The following is a 25,791-nucleotide window of genomic DNA, read 5'->3' on the forward strand; positions in this document are numbered from 1 at the left end:
GCGTTCAAGTTCAACAATGAGTGACAGGGAATGACGAAAGGTGCAGCTGACTCACATCGTTTCATATTGCCAAATCATATCGTTTCCTCACGGCCCGGTAGCACATGCTTTGCGGCCCGGCGGTTGGGGACCACTGACATAAATGGCTCCATGACAACTGTCCATGCTCTATATTAACATGGTTATAAGTAATTATGTTATGCTTTAGCTAGCCAGCTGCAGCACAGTGCCAGTTGATCAGCTGAGGAAATATCCTCCCTTTTCAAAGAAAGGGGCTTCCCTTCCCCCGGCAATCATGATAGTAAACTTCCTGTAGTTCCAGTACAAGAAGTCTAAAAAGGGTAACAACAGTGGTTACTTATGTATTCTTACATTAAGGAACTACAAGTGTCTGCACGGTGGGCCTCATAAACAAGCTCAACCTCACAGCAAAAAGGACACTCATTCTCTTAAGCACCATAAGTCAAGAGAAGGTCGTGAGTATTACATTGTTTCAGGATTGAAAGTCACTAATTTAGACGGTGAAAACTATTGTGAACTATCTAACATCTATACACCTCATAACCAAATTCAGAAAAGAACTCGTGGTGATTATGGCAGACACTGAATCAACGTTCCCAACTTGCTTTGGAAACAGTAGGTCAAGAAGTACTTACAATACCTACAGGAATGTCAGAAGTGGTCAGGTATAAAATACAACTTCCTCCCAGGAGACATTGTGCAATATAGTTGACAACACAGTACCTCAAAGATCATGGAAAGAGTTAATCAAGTCTTTTCAGACAGAACAGGATTTGTCCAACAGGTGAGCATCAAGACCAAGTCTGGACAGGCCTATAACCAAGATCTGTCTTCTACAGGAGGCAGAGGTTTGAGGAGATACAGCTCTAGAAGCTTCATGACTTTGACTTGATTTACTGACTTGACAGAGAGTGGTGGTACAGATCACTCTTGTCTGGGCTAAATGCTAGTAACCTCTAGCCTAAGTGACTGTCACATAACTTGACTGGAAGAAGAAAGACGAAAGGGGAGATTTGCATAAATGTTAAGATGTTTGTCCATTATTTCATGCTTCCTACTTTAGTAGTATGCTTTTGTAATTATTATAGATTAATAATTAAGGTGCCGGGATGTCAGAGCCATGTATCTAATTTTCTGTCTGTGTTGTATTTTGCGGTGTGTTTATTGTGATAATCAGTCATGTGGGTTGGAACATTGTAGAAGCAAATAAGTACAGTTATGTATTCTCATTTTGTTTAGTATAGTGCAGTGGAGTGGGGTTAAGCCATGGAGAATGATATTTTTCATTGATTGCTAATAATATCGCTGGAACACTAATTTAGCCTGACTGCTTAGTTATGCTAATTGGACTTCATTGGCATGCTAACTAGATCACTAACTTTGCTTAAGTATATTAGATTTTTCTGCCACCTTTGTTACTTTACTAATTTGAATGCTATAATGCTAACTTAATCTTGTTAGTTTTTTTTTTAAATCGCTGTAAGATTATTCATCTTTGCTGGTTTCATAATAAAGGATTGAATGTACCTTTCTTGATTTATTTGGAAGCACGTCATACAGCGTTGAATACCCCGGCTAAGTCTCTCAGCAGATTTGGTTTCTTTTAAAATAACTGCTACACACCACATGAAGAATAAAAAAAACCTTGCTGCCAAAATACCCGTGTAAGGAAAATACTTCCTATGCACACACTTTAGAAATGTGTGCAGGTTCATCTGATTTCCTCCCATCATTTAAGCTTGCTAATGGTTTCCAGAATTGCAACAACGCTATTTTCAAATAAGCTCTAATAAATTGCTCAATCTTTTTATGAGTTTTTGTTTCAAAATAACATTAAGGACTTTGCTAACACCAGATAACTGGCACCAAAAAATGCTCCAACTCTAAACTGATTTCAACGGTCTTTCAAATCCTCACGTGGCAACCTAATTATACATTTGTACTGCAATTCTCTGTAAAACTGTACACAACTTCACAAAAATTACATTTCAAAGGAAACTGATTAGGTTTGTCAAATAAACTGCTGACTCTAGTTGAAAGCTGGTAGTGAGTTAACTATATTTAGTACAAAGAGTGCTAAAATCCTGATATCTGGGGAATATTTTGTGCTAAGATCAGGAATCTTATACAGTGGAATTAAATGGGATATAGGTTGACTCATCCAAATCAGTATATTTATTATGTTCTGGTTTTGTTCTACTTTTTCTTTTACAATAATCATCCAAAAATAAACCCAAAGTTGCTTAGTTTATGAATTTCTACATGTTTCTACTTCCATCGCAATCCGGGATGCCCAGCCTCTAATCTGCCTTTGTAACTGCAATACTTCTACAGTTGGTCCAGTTGATCAATAGTCACTCCCAGAATGTTGATGGTGTACAGGCAGGGTGATAGCAATGCCACCACTTTTTTTTTTGTTAAGGGCTGCATTCCCTCATTTGGCAAATATTAGCATTAACCTCTTCAATTGCTGAGAAGTTATGAATAGAATTCAGCATTCTGCAATTATAAGCAAACATCTCCACTCAGCTAGTAATTGAGAGTATCTAATAAGGGAAGGTCATTGTTCAAGCAGATGAAGAAGGCAGGATCTAGGACACTGCCCAAGGATCTCCTGTAACACAACCAGGCTCCCTTGTACAAGGTATGACTACTGAGTACTTCCCTTCTGATGTCTAAATTCAGTTTTATCTGGGACCCATGGTCCACATCCAATCAAATGCTGCATAGATATCTCAGGAAGTCAGTTTTGCACATCCCTGGAGTTAGAATCATGGAATCAAACAAGGAAAGGGCCTTTCAGCTTATCAAATCTATACCAAATATTTTGCTAATCTACATAGTTCCCATCTGAAAGCATTAGAGCCATATCCTTCCATGCCTTTCCTATTTAATATCCAACTAAATTTTCCACCAACTCGTATGGTGTATTCCAGATGCCAACTACTGTGTAAAAAAAACTTACTTCACCCCTGCCTCTCACCAAAACCAAAGCTCTCTTGTTTTTGATATACCTACCAATGAAAAATAATTTTAACTATCCTACCTATGCTTCTCATAATCTTATATAACCCCCAGGTTCGGTGGACTGCGTTAGTCTAGGGAAAGACATTCTTCGGCCCGCCAAACTTGTGAAATCTCGTTTGTGTGGATGCTGTGTGATGTTTTCCCATTTCAAATCAGTACCATGAAATAACAAACAGCACAACATATGCAATTAAACGATTTGGCTTTATAATTCTTAATTTGACTGGAGGGTTAGAACATAGAAAACCTTTACAGGCCCTTCGGCCCACAAAGCTGTGCCCAACATGTCCTTACCTTAGAAATTACCTAGGGTTACCCATAGCCCTCTATTTTCTAAGCTCCATGTACAGGAGTCTCTTAAAGACCTTATCGTATCCTCCTCCACCACCGTTGCCAGCAGCCCATTCTAGGCAATCACTACTCACTGCATAAAAAACTTAACCCTGACATCTCCTCTGTACCTGCTTCTGAGCACCATAAAACTGTGCCCTCACATGCTAGCCACTTCAGCCCTGGGAAAAAGCCTCTGACTATCCACACGATCAATGCCTCTCTCATCATCTTATACACAGGTTAGTAAAGAAAACAAAAAGGGTCCATTTTAATGCAACAGTCTAATGTGCACATTGCTCACGACTTTTTCGTCCATCCGTTCTCTATCGATTTCCCCCGGGTGTCGTCGACCCCTGACCCCATTCCACGTCCACTCAGTCTTGCAGTCTACAACCTCTATGTTCTGGCCTCTTCTCTCTCCATCTTCCACCGAGCAAAAGCCCATGAATCCCTCACTCTCAGGCACACAAGAAAGAAAACCACTCCCCTCATTGGGCATCGCACATTCCAAACCCCTTGTTATCTCTAGTCATAACCCAAACATACTGCTGCTACAGAGAAACCACTACATTAGCAGTGAAACCTTTCCCAGAGCATTACACTTATATACTTTCATCAGGTTACCCTTGCCCTTCTTTGCTCCAAAGAAAACAAGTCAAGCCTATCCAATCTCTCTGCATAATTCAAATCCTCCAAACAAGTCAACATTCTGGTATACCTGCTCTGCACACTCTCTGGCAGAATTACATCCTTCCAATAGTGTAGCAACCAAAACTGTACTTAAGACTCTAGTGTGGCCTAACTAGATTGCAACACAACATACAAGCTCTTAAGTTCTATGCTCAACCTACAAATGTAAGCATTTCATATGGCTTCTTCATCACCACATCCACCTGTAAACTTTCAGGAACCCCTTAGTCTCTGTTCAACATTCCTCATTGCCCTACCCATTTCTGACTTCCCAAAATGCAAAACCTCAGACTGCCAACCCATGCTCTACCCATCTCTCCAAATGATTTATATCCCTCTCTGAAAAAAATTACTTTCAATTGCCCTCAATTATAAACCACTTATTTTGAAATGGTAACTCAGATTTTAGCCACCCCAGCCAGGGAAATATCTTTGGATCCACCTTGTCAACCTCTTAATTATTTTGTATGTTTCAATGAGGTCATCTCGCATTCTGTACTTTAAATGTACAAGTTTCATCTGTTCTGTCAACTCTCATATTACAAACACAATATTTCCTAGAATCAATCTGAGGTTTAATACAGTCTCTTCTAATCCACTTATGTATTGCCTTAAGAGACAGATCTCAACATAAATTCCAGCTGCAATCTTACCATCAACATATTTGGAAAAAGATACCCTTGTTCAAATTCAAATCTTCTTGCAGTAAAGACCAACAAAATAACTATCTTTCTTGAATAAAGGTGTAACTATTTAAAAAAACAAAAAAGCGAAGCATTCCAGAATCAATTCAACATAATAAATACAGTCAACTCTACAACATCAGTGGGATTTGCCTCTACTGATATTAATTGTTTTAAGACTGTCCTTGGTTACCCACTATTTCTTGCAGGATTTATGTATTGCACTGTATACATAGGAACAAAACTTTTATTTGGTATCATCACAATTTGTTTATAATCCAATTACATTTCTGACCTCAGTTTCTAAGATACTTTCACTAAATCTGTATATTTCTTACTACTTTATGCTCATATTGAACACTTTCATGAGAATGGGAACGAATGATTCAACTTCCAAAAGCAAGAAATCACTTTACAGTTTGCTTACAATCGTGTCCACTGGCTGAAGAATAAACTGCAATACTTTACTCACTTCTGGCGTGCTCTTCTTAAATTCACGACTTTCATCAATAAGTCTTTTTCTGGACTGTTCACTCTCATCCTGTCGATTGGCCAATACTGTAGCAGTAGCATCAAGTTCCCTCTGTTCAAAGGGAAGCATAAAAAGTCAGAGGAAGAAACAAGTACTACAAAAAATCTCCTGGAAAAACAATGGGAAAAAAATTAGGCTGCTATTAAATTATACAGAATTTGAATCTGGATTCATCCTGAAAATTAACTCTGGCTGACAGTAATAAAAAATGTCATTTGCAACTGTTTATCTTCATTAATACAAAGAAGTTGGACAGTACCCTACCAACTCCAATGCAAGTTCATACAGAAAGATTACTTAAATGGTTTTGATTGAATGTCATCCACTGAACCCCACACACACACACACACAAAGTGGGTCTAATATTAGGAACTGTCACTTATCCCATGGCTATAACAACCTGTGATATTATAGAACCAGAGACCAGCTTCATCATTACCAAGAGAAATTATGGATCAATGGGAAAATAATAGAAATGCCTTTGAATAACAAAATCATCAAACAAAATGAAATATATCCAGTCAGTCAGCTGATCTTATTACATCTAATGTATATTACACTTTATAAATATTCATCACAAAATATTCTAAATTATTGAGATAAGCAGATAATTTACTGTACCAAATTACTTGCTGACAATAGCAATATAAATACGCAAGAAAGATCTCATTGTTAAAAATAGATCACTCTTTCGCATAAATTACTTGATCGTGCGAACAAGAGACAAGAAAAACAACCTAATGTACTGGAATAGTAAAGTACATTTATTCTACTGAATTTTCCAAATACCTTTACTGTCACATGACAATGCACTACAAAAATATTTGCTTTAAAAGGTATGGTATAGTTGAAGTTCAGCAGATGACACAAAAACAAAAATTAACAATAACTTAATGAGGAAACAAGGCCATAAGAATAGGAGAAGAATTAGGCTATTCAGCCCATCAAATCTGCTTCACTATTCAATCACAGCGGATATATTTACCGTCACAACCCCCTTCTCCCCAAAACCTTTGACACTTTTACTAATTAGATCATAAGACATAGGAGTAGAATTAGGCCATTTGGCCCACTGGGTCTGCTCCGCCATTCAATCATGGCTGATCCTTTTTCTCCCCTCTCAACCCCACTCCCCGGTCTTCTCCCCGTAATCTTTGATGCCATGTCCAATCAAGAACCTATTAAGCTCTGCCTTAAATACACCAAACAACCTGGCCTCCACAGCTGCTTGTGGCAACAAATTCCACAAATTTACCAGCCTGGAAAAACGTCTCCGCATCTCTGTTATAAATGGACGTCCCTCTATCCTTTGGCTGTGCCCTCTTGTCCTAGACTCCCTCACCATAGCAAACATTCTTTCCACATCTACTCTGAATAGGCCTTTCAACATACAAAAGGTTTCAATGAGATTCCCCCCTCACCCTTCTAAATTTCAGCAAGTACAGACTCAGAGCTACCAACCGTTCCTCGTATGATAATTCTTTCATTCCCAGAATCATTCTTGTGAAACTCCTTTGAACCCTCCCCAATGCAAGCACATCTTTTCTTAGATGAGGAGCCCAAAACTGTTCACAATACTCAGGTGAGGCAGGGAGGGGGGGCCGATCCATTACTAGAAGTTCAAGAAATTGATGCAACACCTTATATTCCGACTGGGTAGCCTCCAACTTGATGGCATGAACATTTATTTCTCAAACTTCCAGTAACTGCCACCCTACCCGCCCTCTCCTTCAACAGTTCCCATCCCCTTCTCCCTCTCTCACCTTATCTCTTTGCCAGCCCATCACCACCCTCTGGTGCTCCTCCCCCATTTTCTTTCATGGCCTTCTATCCTCACCTATCAGACTCCCCTTCTCCAGCTCTTTACTTCATCGCTAACCCACTCCCGGTTTCACCTATCACCTCGTGTTTCTCTCCCTCCACCCCCCTTTTAAACATACTCATCTTTTTTTCTCCAGTCTTGCCGGAGGGTCTCAGCTCGAAACATCAACTGTACCTTTCTCCCCCCCATAGAAGCTACCTGGCCTGCTGAGTTCCTCCAGCATTTTTGTGTGAACAATTACAAATGGTTTCTTTTAAAAATCTGCAGATATTGGAAACAGATTAAACCAATAAATTTTGTACAATTTGCAGATCAGGCAGTGTCTGTTGAAAGAGGAACAATTAATGTTTCTGAAGAAGACACTTGAGAACAAAAAAGTGAAATTCACAGCCAGCACCAAGTTGCAGAGATGGTAGAGTACAAAAATGGACAAGACAAAAGGAATATTGTAATAGGAGAAGGCCAGTAATTACAATGTTTCCAGAGCCATATGGTTATTAGGTTAGTGGAGTGTGTTTCAAAGAGGAAAATCAAAAAATGGGACGTTAAAGCTGAAAAATGATGAAGCAAAAGGTTGAGCAGCAATGCAGTAAGACAGGACAAGATGACAATAACCTGCTGGAGGAGCTCAACAGGTCAAGCAGCATCTCTGCGGGGGGTGGGGAACAAACTGATGGCTCAAATCAAAAACCTGCCTTTGGAGAAGGGACTGAGTGTGGAGAGGGAAGACAGTATAAAGAGGAGAAGATGAGAAGCCAGAGGTAGGAGATGAGGAGAGGTGGTGTTGGGATACATGACAGAAGGAGACCGACTAAGGAAGTTGGAGCCAGGAAGGAGTTGGGATGGTGAAGGTGGATAGGTGCTGATAACAGTGACTAAGTGGGAACACAAAACATACCAAGGCAGCAATCTGATAAGTAAGGGAGATAATGATGAAAAATTAGGAGGGAGGTGAAAGGCAGATGCAACCAGGACCCACCCAATGGAGGGGGGGGGGAGGAGCCGGGTGGATGCACTATGCTGGGTTGTCAAAGGGAACAAAAATAGGGGAAACGGAGGACGACGGTGAGGGAATATGTGTGGGGGAGGGGGGGGGAGGAAGGACAACATGAGGGTTACCCGGAATTGGAAAATTCAATGTTCATACCATTGAACACCACTTTATTATTCCTGCTTTGCACTTTCATTTTGGAGCTTAAAGTACTTTTTCCTTTGCACAAAACATTATTTCCTACTGCCACAAAACAATAAATTTCACAACATATATCAGTGATAATAAACCAGATACTGATTCACTAAGCTGTAGTCTACCCAGGTGGAATATCAGGTGCTGTTCCGTAAATTTGCATTTGGCTTCACCCTGGGCAGACTGCCATCTAACTGCCTAAACAGGTCCAGAGAGACGATGATCGATGTGATCTTCAATCAGCTTCTGGACAGTAAAGGCACCTATATCAGACAATTGTTTATTGACATAGCTCTGCCGTCAATACTATAATTTCAAGCAAACTCAATTTCAAATTCTTGCACCCCAAGAATCAAAACTCCCTTTGCACTGGATCTTTGACTACCTAACCAAAGAACAAAAGTCGGTTGTACTTTGGGAGGAGATACCAGAGTCGGATTTACATGGTAGGGAATTGAAATATGTGGTAGAACAGAGGTACCTGGGAATACAAACTGGTCCCCCTCTTTCACAGTGGTGTCACAGGTAGTTAAGAGTCATAAAGAAAGCTTTTGGCACATTGGAGAGCTTTTTGGCTTTTAGCAGGCTGAGCTGAGTTGTGAACTCAGCCAGCTCCATCATGGACACTACACAGGCAGATTTATTAGAGCTGTTGGGATGGTCTAAACTAATATGGCAGGAGGATGGGAATGGGTATGATAGAGCTGAGGATGACCCAGCAGGTTTACAAGTAGATGATTTAGAGAATCATGGCATTTAGAGAATCATGGTCTGATCAGGGACAGTCAGCATGGCTTTGTGAAGGGCAGATCATGTCTAACAAGCCTGATAGAGTTCTTTGAGGAGGTGACCAGGCATATAGATGAGGTAGTGCAGTGGATGTGATCTATATGGATTTTAGTAAGGCATTTGACAAGGTTCCACACAGCAGGCTTATTCAGAAAGTCAGAAGGCATGGGATCCAGGGAAGTTTGGTCAGGTGAATTCAGAATTGGCTTGCCTGCAGAAGGCAGAGGGTCGTGGTGGAGGGAGTACATTCAGATTGGAGGATTGTGACCAGTGGTGTCCCACAAGGTTCTGTTCTGGGACCTCTACTTTTCGTGATTTTTATTAACAACCTGGATGTGGGGGGTAGAAGGGTGGGTTGGCAAGTTTGCAGACGACACAAAGGTTGGTGGTGTTGTAGATAGTGTAGAGGATTGTTGAAGATTGCAGAGAGACATTGATAGGATGCAGAAGTGGGCTGAGAAGTGGCAGATGGAGTTCAACCCAGAGAAGTGTGAGGTGGTACACTTTGGAAGGACAAACTCCAAGGCAGAGTACAAAGTAAATGGCAGGATACTTGGTAGTGTGGAGGACCAGAGGGATCTGGGGGTACATGTCCACAGATCCCTGAAAGTTGCCTCACAGGTGGATAGGGTAGTTAAGAAAGCTAATGGGGTGTTGGCTTTCATAAGTCGAGGGATAGAGTTTAAGAGTCGCGATGTAATGATGCAGCTCTATAAAACTCTGGTCAGGCCACACTTGGAGTACTGCATCCAGTTCTGGTCGCCTCACTATAGGAAGGATGTGGAATCATTGGAAAGGATACAGAGGTGATTTACCAGGATGCTGCCTGGTTTAGAGAGTATGCATTATGATGATTAAAGGAGTTAGGGCTTTACTCTTTGGAGAGAAGGAGGATGAGAGGAGACATGATAGAGGTGTACAAGATATTAAGAGGAATAGATAGAGTGGATAGCCAGCGCCTCTCCCCCAGGGCATCACTACTCAATACAAGAGGACATGGCTTTAAGGTAAGGGGTGGGAAGTTCAAGGGGGATATTAGAGGAAGATTTTTTACTCAGAGAGTGGTTGGTGCGTGGAATGTACTGCCTGAGTCAGTGGTGGAGGCAGATACACTAGTGAAGTTTAAGAGACTACTAGACAGGTATATGGAGGAATTTAAGGTGGGGGGTTATATGGGAGGCAGGGTTTGAGGGTCGGCACAACATGTGGGCCGAAGGGCCTGTAATTCTATGTTCTATGATGGATGGAAAGACAAGCCAATGATCGGGTACAAATGCAGACAGAGTGAAGAGTTAGATTATACCACACAGGCAAAATTCAAAAGGGCAAAGAAGGATGGAAGGTGCTGTATTCAAATACACGTAGGGTTCGAAATAAGGTGGAGGAACTCATGAAACAATTAAAGATTGCTCGGTATAATGCTGTGGGCATCACTGAGTCATGGATGATAGAAGGCCATAGTTGGCAGCTTAACATCAAAGAATATACTTTGTATCAAAAGGGCAGGCAGGAAGGCATAGGAGGTGGTGTGGTTCTGTTGGTAAAAGATGGAATTACATCTTTAGAAAAAGGTGGCATAGGTCAGAAAACATTGAATCTTTGTGGGTGGAGTTCAGAAACTGTAAGGGTAAAAAAAATATAACAGTTATCAATGATTGGCCTCCAAACAGTAGCCAAGGTGTGGGGCTGCGATTGCAAAGGGAGCTGGGAAAGGCATGAAATAAGGGTTATGACACAATTATTATGGGGAACTTCAAAACGTAAGGCGATTGGTAAAATCAGGTTGGTGGCAGATCACAAGAAAGGGAATTTGCTGAATGCCTACAAAATTGCTTTTTAGAGCAGCTTGTGCTTGAGCCTACAAGGGGAAAGGTTATCTTAGATTGGGTATTCTGTCCAGATCTTATTATAGAGCTTAACATAAAGGAATTCTTCAGAGCCAATAATCATAATATGATTAAATTCATACTGCAATTTGAGAGGGTGATACATAAGTCACATTTCAGTATTGCAATGGAATAAAGGGAATTACAGAGGCATGAGAGAGGAGTTTGCCCAAGTGAATTGGAGGATACTGGCAGGGAAGATGGCAGAACAAAGGTGGCTGAAGCTTCTGGGAATAGTTCACAAGGTGCAGAAAAGATATGTTCCACAGAAGTTGTTGTCAGGACTAGGCAACCCTGGCTTACAAGGGAAATTAAAGACTGCAAAAAAAAAAAAAGCCAAGGAAAGGCATACAAGGCAGCAAAAGTGAATGGGAAGATGGATGCTTGGGAAGCCTTTAAAATCCTTCAAAAGGCAACTAGAAAAAGCTATAAGAAGGGAAAAGATTAACTATCAGGGCAAACTAGCCAATAATATAAAGTAGGATGCCAAAAGTTTTTTTTTCCAGTTATGTAAAGAGTAAAAGGGAGGTGAGAGTTGATATGGGACCACTGGAAAAGTAGGTAGTAATGGGGGACAAAGAAATGGCAAATGAACTCAATGGGTACTTTGCATCTGTCTTCACTGTGGAAGACACTAGCAGTGTGCCAGAGATGTGTGAGTGACAGGGAGCAGGAGTGAGTGCCATTGCTATTACATTTTGGAGAGGGAGGGGGAGCAGCCAGATGACCTGGTACATATTGGTACCAATGACAGAGGAAGGAAAAGCAATGAGGTCCTGAAAAGAGAATTTAGAGAGCTAGGTAGAAAACTGAGCAGCAGGACCTCCCGGGTAGTAATTTCTGGATTGTTGCCTGTGCCACACACCAGTGACGGTAGAAACAGGGTGATTTGGCAGATAAATGCATGGCTGAAGCTGGTGCAGGGGGCAGGACTTCAGCTTCTTGGATCATTGGGATCTCTTCTGGGGGAGGTATGACCTGTTCCGAAGTGACGGGTTGCCCCTGAACCTGAGGGGGACCAATTATCTTGCAGGCAGGTTTGTTAGAGCTGTTGGAGAGGGTTTAAAGTAATTTGGCGGGGGGGGGGGGTTGGGAACCGGAGTGAAGGGACTCAGGACAGGACAGATGGTAAAAAAGTAAAGATAGCATGCAATCAGACTGTCAGGAAGGGCAGGCAGGTGATGGGACTTAGTTGCAGCCAGCAGGCTGAGTATCAAAACATTAGGGATGCAGAATCAGAAAAATTGGCAAATACAGTACTCAAAGTGTTGTATCTAAATGTGTGTAGCATAAGAAACTAGGTGGATGATCTTGTTACACTATTACAGATTGCCAGGTATGATGTTGTGGCCATCACTGAATCGTGGCTAAAGGATGGTTGTAGTTGGGAGCTGAATGTCCAAGGTTACACGTTATATCGGAGGGATAGGAAGGTAGGCAGAGGGGGTGGTGTAGCTCTGCTGGTAAAGAATCGCATCAAATCGGTAGAAAGATGTGACATAGGATCAGAAGATGTTTATTCCTGAAGAGGACATTGATGGCAATTATATACAGGCCTCCCAACAATGTCAGGGAGGTGCAGCACAGATAACAAAGGGAAATAGAAAAGGCGTGTCAAAAGTCCAATGTTATGGTACTCATGGGAGATTTTAACATGCAGGTTGATTGGGAAAATCAGGTTGCTAATGGATCTCAAGAGAGTGAGTTTGTTAAATACTAAGAGATGGTTTTTAAGAGCAGTTTGTCATTGAGCCTACTAGGGGATCAGCTATACTGGATTGGATGTTATGTAATGAACCAGATGCGATTAGGGAGCTTAAGGTAAAAGAACCCTCAGGAACCAGTGATCACAATATGATTAAGTTCAACTTGAAATTTGCTAGGGAGAAAGTCTGATGTTTGACAAGGTGCCACACATGAGGTTGCTTACCAAGTTAAGAGCCCATAGTATTACAGGAAAGTTACTGATGTGGTTACAGCATCGGCTGATTGCTAGGAGGCAGCGAGTGGAAATAAAAGGATCCTTTTCTGATTGGCTGCCAGTGACTAGTGGTGTTCCACAGGTGTCGGTGGTCAGCGTTGGAACCACTTTTTATGCTGTATATAAATGATTTAGATGATGGAATAGATGGTTTTGTTGCTAAGTTTGCAGATGATACGAAGATTGGTGGAGGGGCAGGCGGTATCGAGGAAACAGGTAGGATGCAGAAGGACTTATATAATTAGCAGAATGGGCAAGAAAGTGGCAAATGAAATACAATGTTGGAAAATGCATGGACATGCACTTTGATAGGAGGAGAAGGTGGCGACGCAAGGGCAGCACGCGCGGCCTCTCTGGTGAATGGTATCTATAATCTGCCAAGTAGGGGACCGTGCACAATTCTGATTTGATGAAGATGGACATGAGAGTACAGAGGAATATCTGAAAAACTTCTGAAATGCCCGCTCCAGATGGCGGGTGGCGCTCGGGAGGCTGTATTGGAGGGGTTGATTGGAGACTCTAAGTTTTCGGACGGACGGACTCAGTGTCAGCTGTGGTTGGCTGCTTCCAAGGCATCAGCAAGTTGACGGTGCCTAGAGGTTTATGGCAGGGAGTTTCTCCCTTTTGCCGCCTGCTATCGGGGACTCGGGAGTCGATCGACTCAGGGACTTTGAGACTTTTTTTTTTAACCATGCCCATGGTTTGTACTTCATCAAATTATGGTATTGCCTCGCACTGCTGTAACTATATGTTATAACTATGTGGTTTTGTCAGTGGCTTTTGTCTTTGGTTTGTCCTGTTTTCTGTGATACCACTCCAGAGAAACATTGTATCATTTCTTAATGCATGTACACATTTCTAAATGACAATAAAAGAAGACTGAGTGTTCTCATAATCTAAATGTATGGACTATTTTCTAAACTGGGAGAAAATCCAAAAATCTGAGATACGAAGGGACTTGGGAGTCCTTGTGCAGAACACCCGAAGGTTAACCTGCAGGTCAAGTCGGTGGTTAATGGCAAATGCCATGTAAGCATTAATTTCAAGAGGTGCAGAAAACAAGAGCAAGGATGTGATGCTCAGGCTTTATAAGGCCTGGTGAGGTCTCACCTTGAATATTGTGAAAAGTATTGGGCCCCCCATCTTAAAGATGTGCTGGCATTGGAGAGGGTCCAGAGGAGGTTCACAAGGATGATTCCAGGAATGAAAGGGTGATCATACGAGGAACATTTGATGGTTCTGGGTCTATTCTCACTAGAATTCAGAAGAATGAGGGGGGGATCTCACTGAAACCTTTCGAATGTAGAAAGGCCTAGACAGAGTAGATGTAGAAAGAATGCTTCCCACGGTGGGAGAGTCTAGGACGAGAGGGCACAGCCTCAGGACAGAGGGGCACCATTTCAAAACAGAGATGCGGAGAAATTCCTTTAGTCAAAGGGTGGTGAATTTGTTGCCACATGCAGCTATGGAGACCAGGTTGTTGGGTGTATTTAAGGCAGAGATTGATAGGTTCTTGATTAGATATGGCATCAAAGGTTAAGGGGAGAAGGCCGGGAACTGAGGTTGTGGAGGAGAGAAAAAAAGATCAGCCATGATTGTGTGACGGGGTCCTGAATTACCCCTATGAACTGTGCTCGATTACCCCTATGAACTGTGCTTTTGAAGAGAGACAGAGAAAGGAAGAGAGAGAGAGAGATAAGACTAACTTTTGGACTGTCACTTTAAGGCACTGGGAGTAACTTTTGGATTTCTGCTGAGTTGGAGCCGAGCAGCTCATAAGTTGCTATGGTGACCAAGGGCGGTGTTATTTGATGGACAATCAATGTTATGATTTTTCAACAGCATGTTTATACTTCCAAGGACATTTGCCTGCTAGTGTATTTCAAAGAAAGGAGGAGTTATTTGAATGACAGTTGGTACTCAGTACAGTGAGATAAATAGGAGGTAAGATGATATAGACCTCAGGCACATTTTGGGCAGTGAATGAGCTTTGTTGTGCCCGCAGAAAAAGTGGGTTTTTAGAGGATCGATCAGGCGCTCTTGCAGTGTAAAATGGGATTGACTGGTGGGCAGTTGTCCGTGTGTCCACCCTTGCCTGGGTTGATAGCTCCACCACAGAAAACTGGTCCCCTTTGTTGTGGTCACAGTCAGTGACTTTTAAAGGATTTCGGAGGACATCGAGAAGATTGACGGGGTCAGCTTAGCTGAAGACTCAAATCTCTCCCTCCCTCCCTCTCTCTCTCTCTCTCTCTCTCTATCACTACTCAACTCAATACCACGAACTGAACTGAACTTTACCCATCACAAGACTGTATCTTTTTACCCCTAGACTTGAAGCTTGGTTTTCATATATATTCCACACTTATTTATATATAGTCATTGCTAACCTGTTTGATTTATCTACATTTATATTACTGTACTGCATAGTTACTAATAAATATTATTAGTTAATAGCAATACTGGACTCCAAAGTGTTCTCTATTTCTGCTGGTTCTTTAACCCATCACGGGGTACATGACAATTGAATGACAGAGCAGGCTTGATGGGCCAGATGGCCTAATTCCGCTTCTACGCCTTTTGATCTTATGGAAAAAGTGCTAGGCAAACTCAAAGGTCTTAAGGTGGATAAGTCACCTGGACCAGATGGAGGTTACTGAAGAGCTAACGTGGTCATGATCTCTCAACAATCTCTTGATTCTGGCATGGTCCCAGAGGACTCAAAGATGGCAAATGTCACTACACTCTTCAAGAAGGGAAGAAGTCAAAAGAAAGGAAATTATAGGCCAGTTAGCCTAACCTCGGTTAGGAATGTGTTGGAGTCCATTATTAAAGGTGAGGTTTCAGGATACTTGGAGACTAATGATAATATAAATCAATGTCAGCATGGTGTCTGCAAAGGGAAATCTTGCCTGACAAATCTGTTAAGAGTTCTTCCAAGAAGTAACAAGCAGAGTGGACAAAGGAAAGGCAGTGGAAATCATTTACTTGGATCTTCAACAGGCAGTTGATAAGGTGTCACACGAGGCAGCTTAACAAGATAAAAACCTATGGCACTGATAAAGTTTAAGGGAATGGAGGATTCTCAAGATTCCTGTAAATAATGAATTCAGTACTGACTATGTCTGTGACTGCAGTGTGTTTGAATAATGTCTCACAGCTGCTTTCTTTGGAGCAAGATAAGGGTTAAAGTTCACCCAGATCCACATAGATGTCTCTGGGCTTTTCACACCTTTTGATTTTGACAAAAAGCAGTACCCGATGGAAATTAGACAGAACATTCCTTTCTTAATTAAAGCACAAATTTGACGGATGTTCTTATCTTTGTCATTAAGTTGTGGCTCCAGCAAACCAGGTAGGACATTCCTTTCTTTAATTAAGGTGGCTGGAGTGTCTAACAAATTGATTGTACTTTTGTATCAATAGTCCTTTGACTTGGCCAGAATGGTTATCAAACTGATTGTTCTTTTGTATCGGTGGCCTTATAACTTCTGACAATTCTGACATCAGGCAGTGAACTTGTAGAACCGCCGGGGAGATGAGAAAGATTCTCTCCCTGATGTCGGGTCCAATTTCACCCGCTGGCTGAGCTCGAAGAAATAAACGGGTGAAAAGATAAGTAACCATCTCTTTGTGCTGTCTTTATTTGATCCAGCAAAGTTACGTTTACAGCATTACAGGAAAGATACCAGCATGGAGAGTGGAATGGCTGACAGGAAGGAGGAAGCCAGTGGGAATAAAAAGGGCCTTTTCTGGTTGGCTCAGGGTTCAGTACTAGGACCACTACTTTTCACATTGCTTGTCAGTGATTTGGATGATTGAATTGATGGCTTTGTGGCAAAGTTTGCAGAAGATACAAAGATGGGTGGAGGGGTAGGTAGTGCTGAGGAAGCAATGCGATTGCAGCAGGACTTAGGCAAATTGGAAGAATGGGCAAAAAAGTGGCAGATGGAATACAGCGTTGGGAATTGTATGATAATACATTTTGGCGGAAGGAACAATAGTATGGACTATTCTTTAAATGGAGAGAAGGTTCAAACATCAGAGGTGTGGAGGGAGTTAGGAAACCTCGTGCAAGACTCCCAGAAGGCTACTTTACACATTGAGTCTGTGGTAAAGAAGGCAAATGCAATGTTGGCATTTATTTTAAGGGGAACAGAATCTCTCTGGCTATCCATCCCATAGGATGATGATGGTTCTTTTCAGTCAGTTAGTAGGGTTTGTACCCCACTTGTTATGAACCAGCAGAAATAGAGATGAATTTGAGTCGAGTTTTTATAAAATAAACAACATTTATTAATCTCTACTCAAAAAAACATGGAACAGTAAACGAACGACTAACTTAAACATATGTTAACAGCATTATGCTTCTATAGTTATCAAACAGTTGAACTTAAAGACAATTCTCAACAGATCTTATTTAAGCACAGTCTTAAGGTGGTAATTTAATAAGCCCAAATGATTCCTGAAATATTCGAGAGGAGAGACTTCCCAATCCAGCTCTGGAACAACAGTCTCTGAAGTAAAGACGTCGCTGCTGACGCAGCTCCCAGCCGAAATGCCTTGTCCGAAGTTATGAAGCAGAATACGATTTCTCAAAGTAACTGACCTTTCGACAAAGTGATCATCACACAATACCCAAACCATGTCAGGGATAGCAAAACGTGCGTGCCACGTATGGACAGTTCCAAATGTCAATTACACCCTTAATGCGCTGAATGCCGCTGGTTAACCCCAATCCTTTTGGGAATCCTTGCATTCACCGAAACAAATCCCTCTGACAGAAAAGTTTCATATCCCTTCTTTACCTGGGCAGACCTTGACAGAGCTTCCTTTGAATGTCCCGAACCCTGTGGGTTTACGGGCGTTTCAAAGTGTTGCACGCAGGCATCTGGAACTCCCTCCTTTTCCCTCTTCTTCAGATGGAAACAATTAACCATAACATGACCAGGTTTCTTACAATAGTGACAAATAAGACCAAACCAGATCTGCCAATTTAACAGACTCTGGCAACATGGCAGGCTCCTTTTCATTCAAATATTCTTTTATGCCATCAGGGACACACCTTTTAAATTCCTCAATCAAAACCAGCTCCTTTAAGATGTCATAATCCTCATTCACATTTTTTAGAGGTACACCAGCGCTCAAAACACACAGATTTGTCATGGGCAAATTCCACATAAGTCTGGTTCACATGTTTCTTCAGACTTCTAAATCTCTGTCTGTAAGCTTCTGGAACCAGTTCATAAGCTTTATGTATATGAACTTAAAGCTTGCTTCACAGCTTTAAGTATAGCCTGCTTCACTGTATCATAAGCAACTGCCTGTTCACTGGTTAAAGCCATATAAACTTGTTGTGCTTTACCTTTAAATACACTTTGTAACAGGACAAGCCAGCGCTCTTTTGGCCATGGTGCACTCAGAGCAACCTTCTCAAGATGCTGGAAGTATCTATCAACATCTGCCTCATTAAATGGAGGAACCAATTTAACTTCCTGACCAGCAATAAACGGTATACACGGTTTCCTCGAACCATCTTGCTTCTTGAGCCTTAACCTCTCTAACTCTAGCTTAAACTCTCACTGTTTTTCTGCAGCTTCTAATCGACTTCGTTCCAACTCAGCCTCTAATTGTTGTCATTTCCCCTCAGCCTCTATTTTAAGTTTATCTAACGCTATTTGTTCTAGCTGTAATCGGATCATATCTTTACTTACAGGAAACTTCTCTAACACCTCTTCATCAAATACTTTCATAGCGACATAATGATCAGCTATTATTCTCTGAATCTCTGACTTTGTCGTAGCCATTGTTATCACTGTAAGCTTCAGTTTCTCAGCAATTCCCTGCACCTCACCCTTTTTCGCATTCACTAATGCCGCAGGGTTTGGTGATTCCAGGAAGTCCCCAACATCCATTGCTGCTGATTACCACACACAAACCAATCAAACAAAAAGAGTCAACACACATCAAAGTTGCTGGTGAACGCATCAGGCCAGGCAGCATCTCTAGGAAGAGGTACAGTCAACGTTTCAGGCCGAGACCCTTCGTCAGGACTAACTGCCTTGTCCGCCACCTCCAGCGGGATCTCACCACTAAGCACATCTTTCCCTCCCCCCCCCCCCACTTTCCGCAGAGATCGCTCCCTACACGACTCCCTTGTCCATTCGTCCCCCCCATCCCTCCCCACTGATCTCCCTCCTGGCACTTATCCTTGTAAGCGGAACAAGTGCTACACATGCCCTTACACTTCCTCCCTTACCACCATTCAGGGCCCCAGACAGTCCTTCCAGGTGAGGCGACACTTCACCTGTGAGTCCGCTGGGGTGATATACTGCTCCCGATGTGGCCTTCTATATATTGGCGAGACCCGACGCAGACTGGGAGACCACTTTGCTCAACACCTACACTCTGTCCGCCAGAGAAAGCAGGATCTGCCAGTGGCCACACATTTTAATTCCAGATCCCATTCCCATTCTGACATGTCTATCCACGGCCTTCTCTACTGTAAAGATGAAGCCACACTCAGGTTGGAGGAACAACACCTTATATTCCGTCTGGGTAGCTTCCAACCTGACGGCATGAACATTGACTTCTTAAACTTCCGCTAATGCCCCACCTCTCCCTCGTACCCCATCTGTTATTTATTTACATATACATTCTTTTTCTCTCTCTCCTTTTTCTCCCTCTGTCTATACCCCTTGCTCATCCTCTGGGTCCCCCCCCCCTTCCTTCTCCCTGGTCCTCCTGTCCCATGATCCTCTCATATCCCCTTTGCCAATCACCTGTCCAGCTCTTGGCTCCATCCCTCCCCCTCCTGTCTTCTCCTATCATTTTGGATCTCCCCCTCCCACTTTCAAATCTCTTACTATTCCTTCAGTTAGTCCTGACGAAGGGTCTCGGCCTGAAACGTCGACTGTAGCTCTTCCTAGAGATGCTGCCTGGCCTGCTGCATTCACCAGCAACTTTGATGTTTGTTGCTTGAATTTCCAGCATCTGCAGAATTCCTCTTGTTTGTGAAACAAAAAGAATCGATTATTTCCCCTCTATCAATTAGATGGTTAATTAAACAACCAATTAAGCTCTAAATTTGTTCAAATCTGGACGAGCCCCCACATATGTTATGAACCAGCAGCAAAATAGAGATGAATTTGAGTCGAACTTTTCTAAAATAGCATTTATTAACCTCTACCCAAAAAAAATTGAACAGTAAACAATTAACTTAAACAGATGTTAACAGTGTTATGTGCCTATAGTTATCAAACAGTTGAACTTAAAAACAATTCTTAATAGATCTTATTTAAGCACAGTCTTAAGGTGGTAATTTAATAAGCCCAAATGATTCCTGAAATATTCGAGGGTAGAGACTTCCCAAAGCTTTGGAACAGTCCCTGAAATAAAGACGTCACTGCTGACGCAGCTCCCAGCCAAAATCCTCCTGGGAGGGGGGAAGAAGATGGCCGCGCAACAGCAGGATGCGCGGCCACTTCGGTGATGATGTCTGTTATCTGTCAAGTAGGGGACCGTGCACAATTCTGATTTGATGGGGACAGACGTGACAGCATAGCAGAACATCTGGAAAACTTCTGAAATGCCCGCTTCACTGCCGCTGCTACTGTGTGGTAACCGGAATCTCCGGAGCTGAAGGCCCCAAAATCCTCCGCTTTGCGTGTTTCAGCGGCCGGGAAGAGGTCAAAGGTGCTCGGCAGAGGATGGCGCTCGGGAGGCTGTATCGGAGAGGCTGGTCAGGAGCTCTAAGTTTTCGGACAGATGGACTCAATGTCAGCTGGGGTCAGCTGCTTCCAAGGTATCGGCAAATTGACGGAGGTTTATGACAGGGAGTTTCTCCCTTTTGCCGCCTGCTATTGGGGACTCGGGAGTCGATCGACTTGGAACTTTGAGACTTTTTTTTTACTGTGCCCATGGTCTGTTCTTTATTAAATTATGGTATTGCTTTGCACTGCTGTAACTATATGTTATAATTATGTGGTTCTGTCAGTATTAGTCTTTGGTTTGTCCTGTTTTCTGTGATATCACTCCAAAGAAACATTGTATCATTTCTTAATGCATATATGCATTTCTAAATGACAATAAAAGAGGACTGAGTGTTCTCATAATCCAATCTAAAAAAAAATGCCTTGTCCGAAGTTACGACGCAGAATACGATTTCTCAAAGTAACTGACCTTTCGACAAAGTGATCATCACACAATACTCAAACCATGTCAGGGTTAACAAAACGTGCGTGCCACGTACGGACGGTTCCAAATGTCAGTCACACCCATAGTGCGACGAATGCCGCTGGTTAACCCCAATCCTTTTGGGGTTCATTCAGAGCTGGGGATTCTTCATTCTTTCTTCTTCTCCGATGGCATAACTACCAACGGTAGACTCCCAACAAAACAAACTACGCAACAACTGCGGTTTCCCCTTATATAACAGTTCGAACATGCCATCACGTGACATCACATCAACCCCACTATAACAAGAAACTTACATCATACCAATAACATAAGACAATTACATCATATTCAGGAGACACTCAAGGGACAGGTAACACACTCCTCAGAACGTAGCAGCATGTGCGTGAATGGATTTTAGGTGAGTAGTGGATTGCACAGGTCCAGACCCACTCTCTCGACATCCCCTCCCAGATCCAGCGGCATGGTGGGAGTCCAAGTCGGCTGGGGGAAGTTCTGTTGCAGTGAATGGCCAGACCAAGCTTCGATGCAAGGGATGCCCTTTCCGTGCTTCACGGCACATGTTTGTTAGATGGCCATTGACTCTATGAGAGGGTTCATCCGCCCTTTGACAGGTCTTGTTTTTCGTCCTACAGTATGTCCAGCCACCCTCCTCACCAGGCAAGCCTGGTGGGGGAGCCGGTTTAGTCGCCGACCACCCGACCATGAGACAGGTAGTACTGGGTTACATGGTACCAGTAACACTCAGACCAGTGACCTGACCTTGGGGGGAGGAGGGGGGAGAGAGAGACAATAGAATACAAAAGCAAGGAAATAACCACGCCGGAGTATTGTCAACAGTTTTAGGCCCCATATCTTAGAAAGGATGTGTTGTCATTGGACTGAGTCCAGAGGAGGTTCACAAGGATGATTCCGGGAATGAGAAACATTTGGCAGTTTTAGGCCTGTACTCAGTGGAATTTAGGGTTAGGGTTGCGCAGGGATCTTATTGAAACCTATCGAATGTTGAAAGGACTAAATAAGGTGGATGTGGAGAGGATGTTTCCTATGGTAGGAGTATCTAGAACTACAGGGCGCAGCCTCAAAGTTGAGAGATGACCTTTTAGAACAGAGATAAGAAGCACCTTTTTTTTAGCCAGAGAGTAGAGAATCTGTGGAATGCTCTGCACAGGCTACAGTGGAGGCCCAGTCCGTGGGTATTTTTAAGACGGAAGTTGATCACTTCCTGATCGGCCAGGATATCAAAGTGAGAAGGCAGGTGTATGGGCTTGAGTGGGATCTGGGATCAGCCAAGATGGAATAGCAGAACAGACTCAGTGGGCTGAATGGCCTAATTCTGCTAGTATTTCTTATGGTCTTATGCACTAGCCTACCCAGTATACAGTGGCATGCAAAAGTTTCGGCACCCCGGTCAAAATTTCTGTTACTGTGAATAGTTGAGTAGATGAACTGATCTCCAAAAGTCATAAAGTTAAAGATGAAACATTATTTTCAACATTTTAAGATTAGTGTATTATTTTTGTTTTGTACAATTTTAGAGTGGGGAAAAAAAAGGAAAGGAGCACCATGCAAAAGTTTGGGCACCCCAAGAGATTTGAGCTCCCAGATAACCTTTACCAAGGTCTCAGACCTTAATTAGCTTGTTAGGGCTATGGCTTGCTCACAATCGTCGTTAGGAAAGGCCAGGTGATGCAAATTTCAAAGTTTTATAAATACCCTGATTCCTCAAACCTTGTCCCAACAATCAGCAGCCATGGGCTCCTCCAAGCAGCTGCCTAGCACTCTGAAAATTAAAATAATGGATGCCCACAAAGCAGGAGAAGGCTATAAGATAGCAAAGCATTTTCAGGTAGCCGTTTCCTCAGTTCGTAATGTAATTAAGAAATTGCAGTTAACAGAAACGGTGGAGGTTAAGTTGAGGTCTGGAAGACCAAGAAAACTTTCTGAGAGAACTGCTCGTAGGACTGCTAGAAAGGCAAATGAAAACCCCCGTTTGACTGCAAAAGACCTTCAGAAAGGTTTAGCAGACTCAAGTGGTGGTGCACTGTACTACTGTGCAGCGAAACCTGCACAAATACGACCTTCATGGAACAGTCATCAGAAGAAACCCTTTCCTGCTTCCTCACCACAAAATTCAGCGTCAGAAGTTTGCAAAGGAACATCTAAACAAGCCTGATGCATTTTGGAAACAAGTCCTGTGGACTGATGAAGTTAAAATAGAACTTTTTGGCCGCAATGAGCAAAGGTATGTTTGGAGAAAAAAGGGTGCAGAATTTCATGAAAAGAACACCTCTCCAACTGTTAAGCACGGGGGTGGATCGATCATGCTTTGGGCTTGTGTTGCAGCGAGTGGCACAGGGAACATTTCACTGGTAAAGGGAAAAATCAATTCCAAATTCTGGAAGCAAGCATCACACCATCTGTAAAATAGCTGAAGGTGAAAAGAGGATGGCTTTTACAACAGGATAATTATCCTAAACACACCTCAAAATCCACAGCGGACTACCTCAAGAGGTGCAAGCTATAGGTTTTGCCATGGCCCTCACAGTCCTCCGACCGAAACATCATCGAAAGTCTGTGGATAGACCTCAAAAGAGCAGTGCATGCAAGACGGCCCAAGAATCTCACAGAACTAGAAGCCTTTTGCAAGGAAGAATGGGCGAAAATCCCCCAAACAAGAATTGAGACTCTTAGCTGGCTGCAGAAAGCGTTTACAAGCTGTGATACTTGCCAGAGGGGGTGATACTAAGTACTGACCATGCAGGGTACCCAAACCTTGCTTCGGGCCCTTTTCCTTTTTTGTTGTTTTGAAACTAAAAGATATAAATAAAAAAGTTTCCTTGCTTAAAATATTAAAGAAATGTGTCATCTTTAACTTTATGTCTCTTGGAAATCAGGTCATCTTTTACTCGCTTAGCTATTCACTGTAACAGAAATTTTGACCGGGATGCCCAAACTTTTGCATGCCACTGGATTAGTAAATAATTGTTTGTATCAGGAATGTCAAACACTTTTTTCCAGAACTTCAGTTGGTGAGAGAAAATCATTTCACGTTTAAAAGAGACATTAGAGAGCTAGGTAGAAAGCTGAGAAGCAGGCCCTCCCAGGTAGTAATTTCTGAACTGCTGCCTATGCAACCTGCCAGTGTGGGTTGAAACAGGATAATTCAGCAAATTAATGCGTAGCTGAGAAGCTGGTGCAAGGGGCAGGACTTCAGGTTCTTGGATCATTGGGATCTCTTCTGGGGGAGATATGACCTGTTCAAAAGTGATGAGTTAGACCATAAGATACAAAAGCAGAAGTGGCCATTCAGCCCATCAAGTCTGCTCCATGGGTTGATCAAATTCTTCCAGTCATCCTCACTTCCTGTTTCTCCCCATACCCTTTGATACCCTGGCTAATCAAGAACCTATCTATCTTTGCCTTAAATGCACCCAATGACTTGGCCTCCACGGCCACTCATGGCAACAAATTCCACACATTTACCACCGTCTGAATAAAGTGATTTCTCCATATCTCTGTTCTAAATGGACATCCTTCAATCCTGAAGTCATGCCCTCTCATCCTAGACTCCACTACCATGGGAAATAACTTTGCCATATCTAATCTGTTCAGGCCTTTTAATATTTCAATGAGATCTCCCCTCATTCCCCTGAACTCCAGGGAATACAGCGCAAGAACTGCAAGACCCTTTCATTCCTGGAATCATTCTAGTGAATCTTCTCTGAACCCTCTCCAATGTCAGTATATCCTTTCTAAAGTAAGCCCAAAATTGCACACAACACACAATACTCCAAGTGTGGTCTCACGAGTGCCTTATGGCGCCTCAACATCACATCCCTGCTCTTATATTCTATACCTCTGGAAATGAATGCCAACACTGCATTTGTCTTCTGTACCACTGACTCAAACTGGAGGTTAACCTTTAGGGTATCCTGCACAAGGACACCCAAATCCCTTTGCATCTCTGCATTTTGAATTCTCTCCCTATCTAAATAACAGTCTGCCCATTTATTTCTTCCACCAAAGTGCATGACCATACACTTTCCAACATTGTATTTCATTTGCCACTTCTTTGCCCATTCCCCTAAACTATCTAAGCCTCTCTGTTTCCTCATCCTCTCTGTTTCCTCATCACTACCTGCTCCTCCACCTATCTTTGTATCATCGGCAAATTTAGCCACAAATCTATCAATCCCATAGTCCAATTCATTGACATACACTGTAAGAAGCAGTGGTCCCAACACCGACCCCTATGGAACTCCACTGGTAACCGGCAGCCAGCTGGAATAGGATCCCCTTATTCCCAATCTGTTTTCTGCCGACCAGCCAAAGCTCCACCCATGCGAGTAACTTCCCTGTAATTCCATGGGCTTTTATCTTGCTAAGCAGCCTCATGTGCAGCACCTTGTCAAAGGCCTTCTGAAAATCCAAGTACACCACATCTACTGCATCCCCTTTGTCTACCCTGCTTGTAATTTCATGAGAGTTGATATAGGACTGCCAGAAAATGAGACCGGAAAAATAATAATGGAAGCTAAGGAGATGGCAGATGAACTAAATGAGTATTTTACATCAGTCTTCACTGTGGAAGACACTAGCAGTGAGCCAGATGTTAGAGGGTGTGAAGGAAGAGAAGTGAGTGCAG

At 42.6% G+C, this 25,791-nt stretch overlaps 1 protein-coding gene across 8 annotated transcripts in view; it reads right to left on the bottom strand.

The window, feature by feature from the left end:
• The window catches only part of LOC140187605 (protein CASP-like), a 622,913-nt gene that overhangs the window by 571,072 nt on the left and 26,050 nt on the right, over positions 1–25,791 (bottom strand). For all 8 annotated transcript variants that reach the window (XM_072243102.1, XM_072243099.1, XM_072243103.1 and 5 more), the window contains exon 2: positions 5,227–5,337. In XM_072243102.1, coding sequence (XP_072099203.1) covers positions 5,227–5,337 — 111 coding nt within the window. The remainder of the gene's footprint in view (positions 1–5,226; positions 5,338–25,791) is intronic.

This window comes from Mobula birostris, chromosome 25 (genome assembly GCF_030028105.1).
Source record: "Mobula birostris isolate sMobBir1 chromosome 25, sMobBir1.hap1, whole genome shotgun sequence".
NCBI lineage: Eukaryota > Metazoa > Chordata > Chondrichthyes > Myliobatiformes > Myliobatidae > Mobula > Mobula birostris.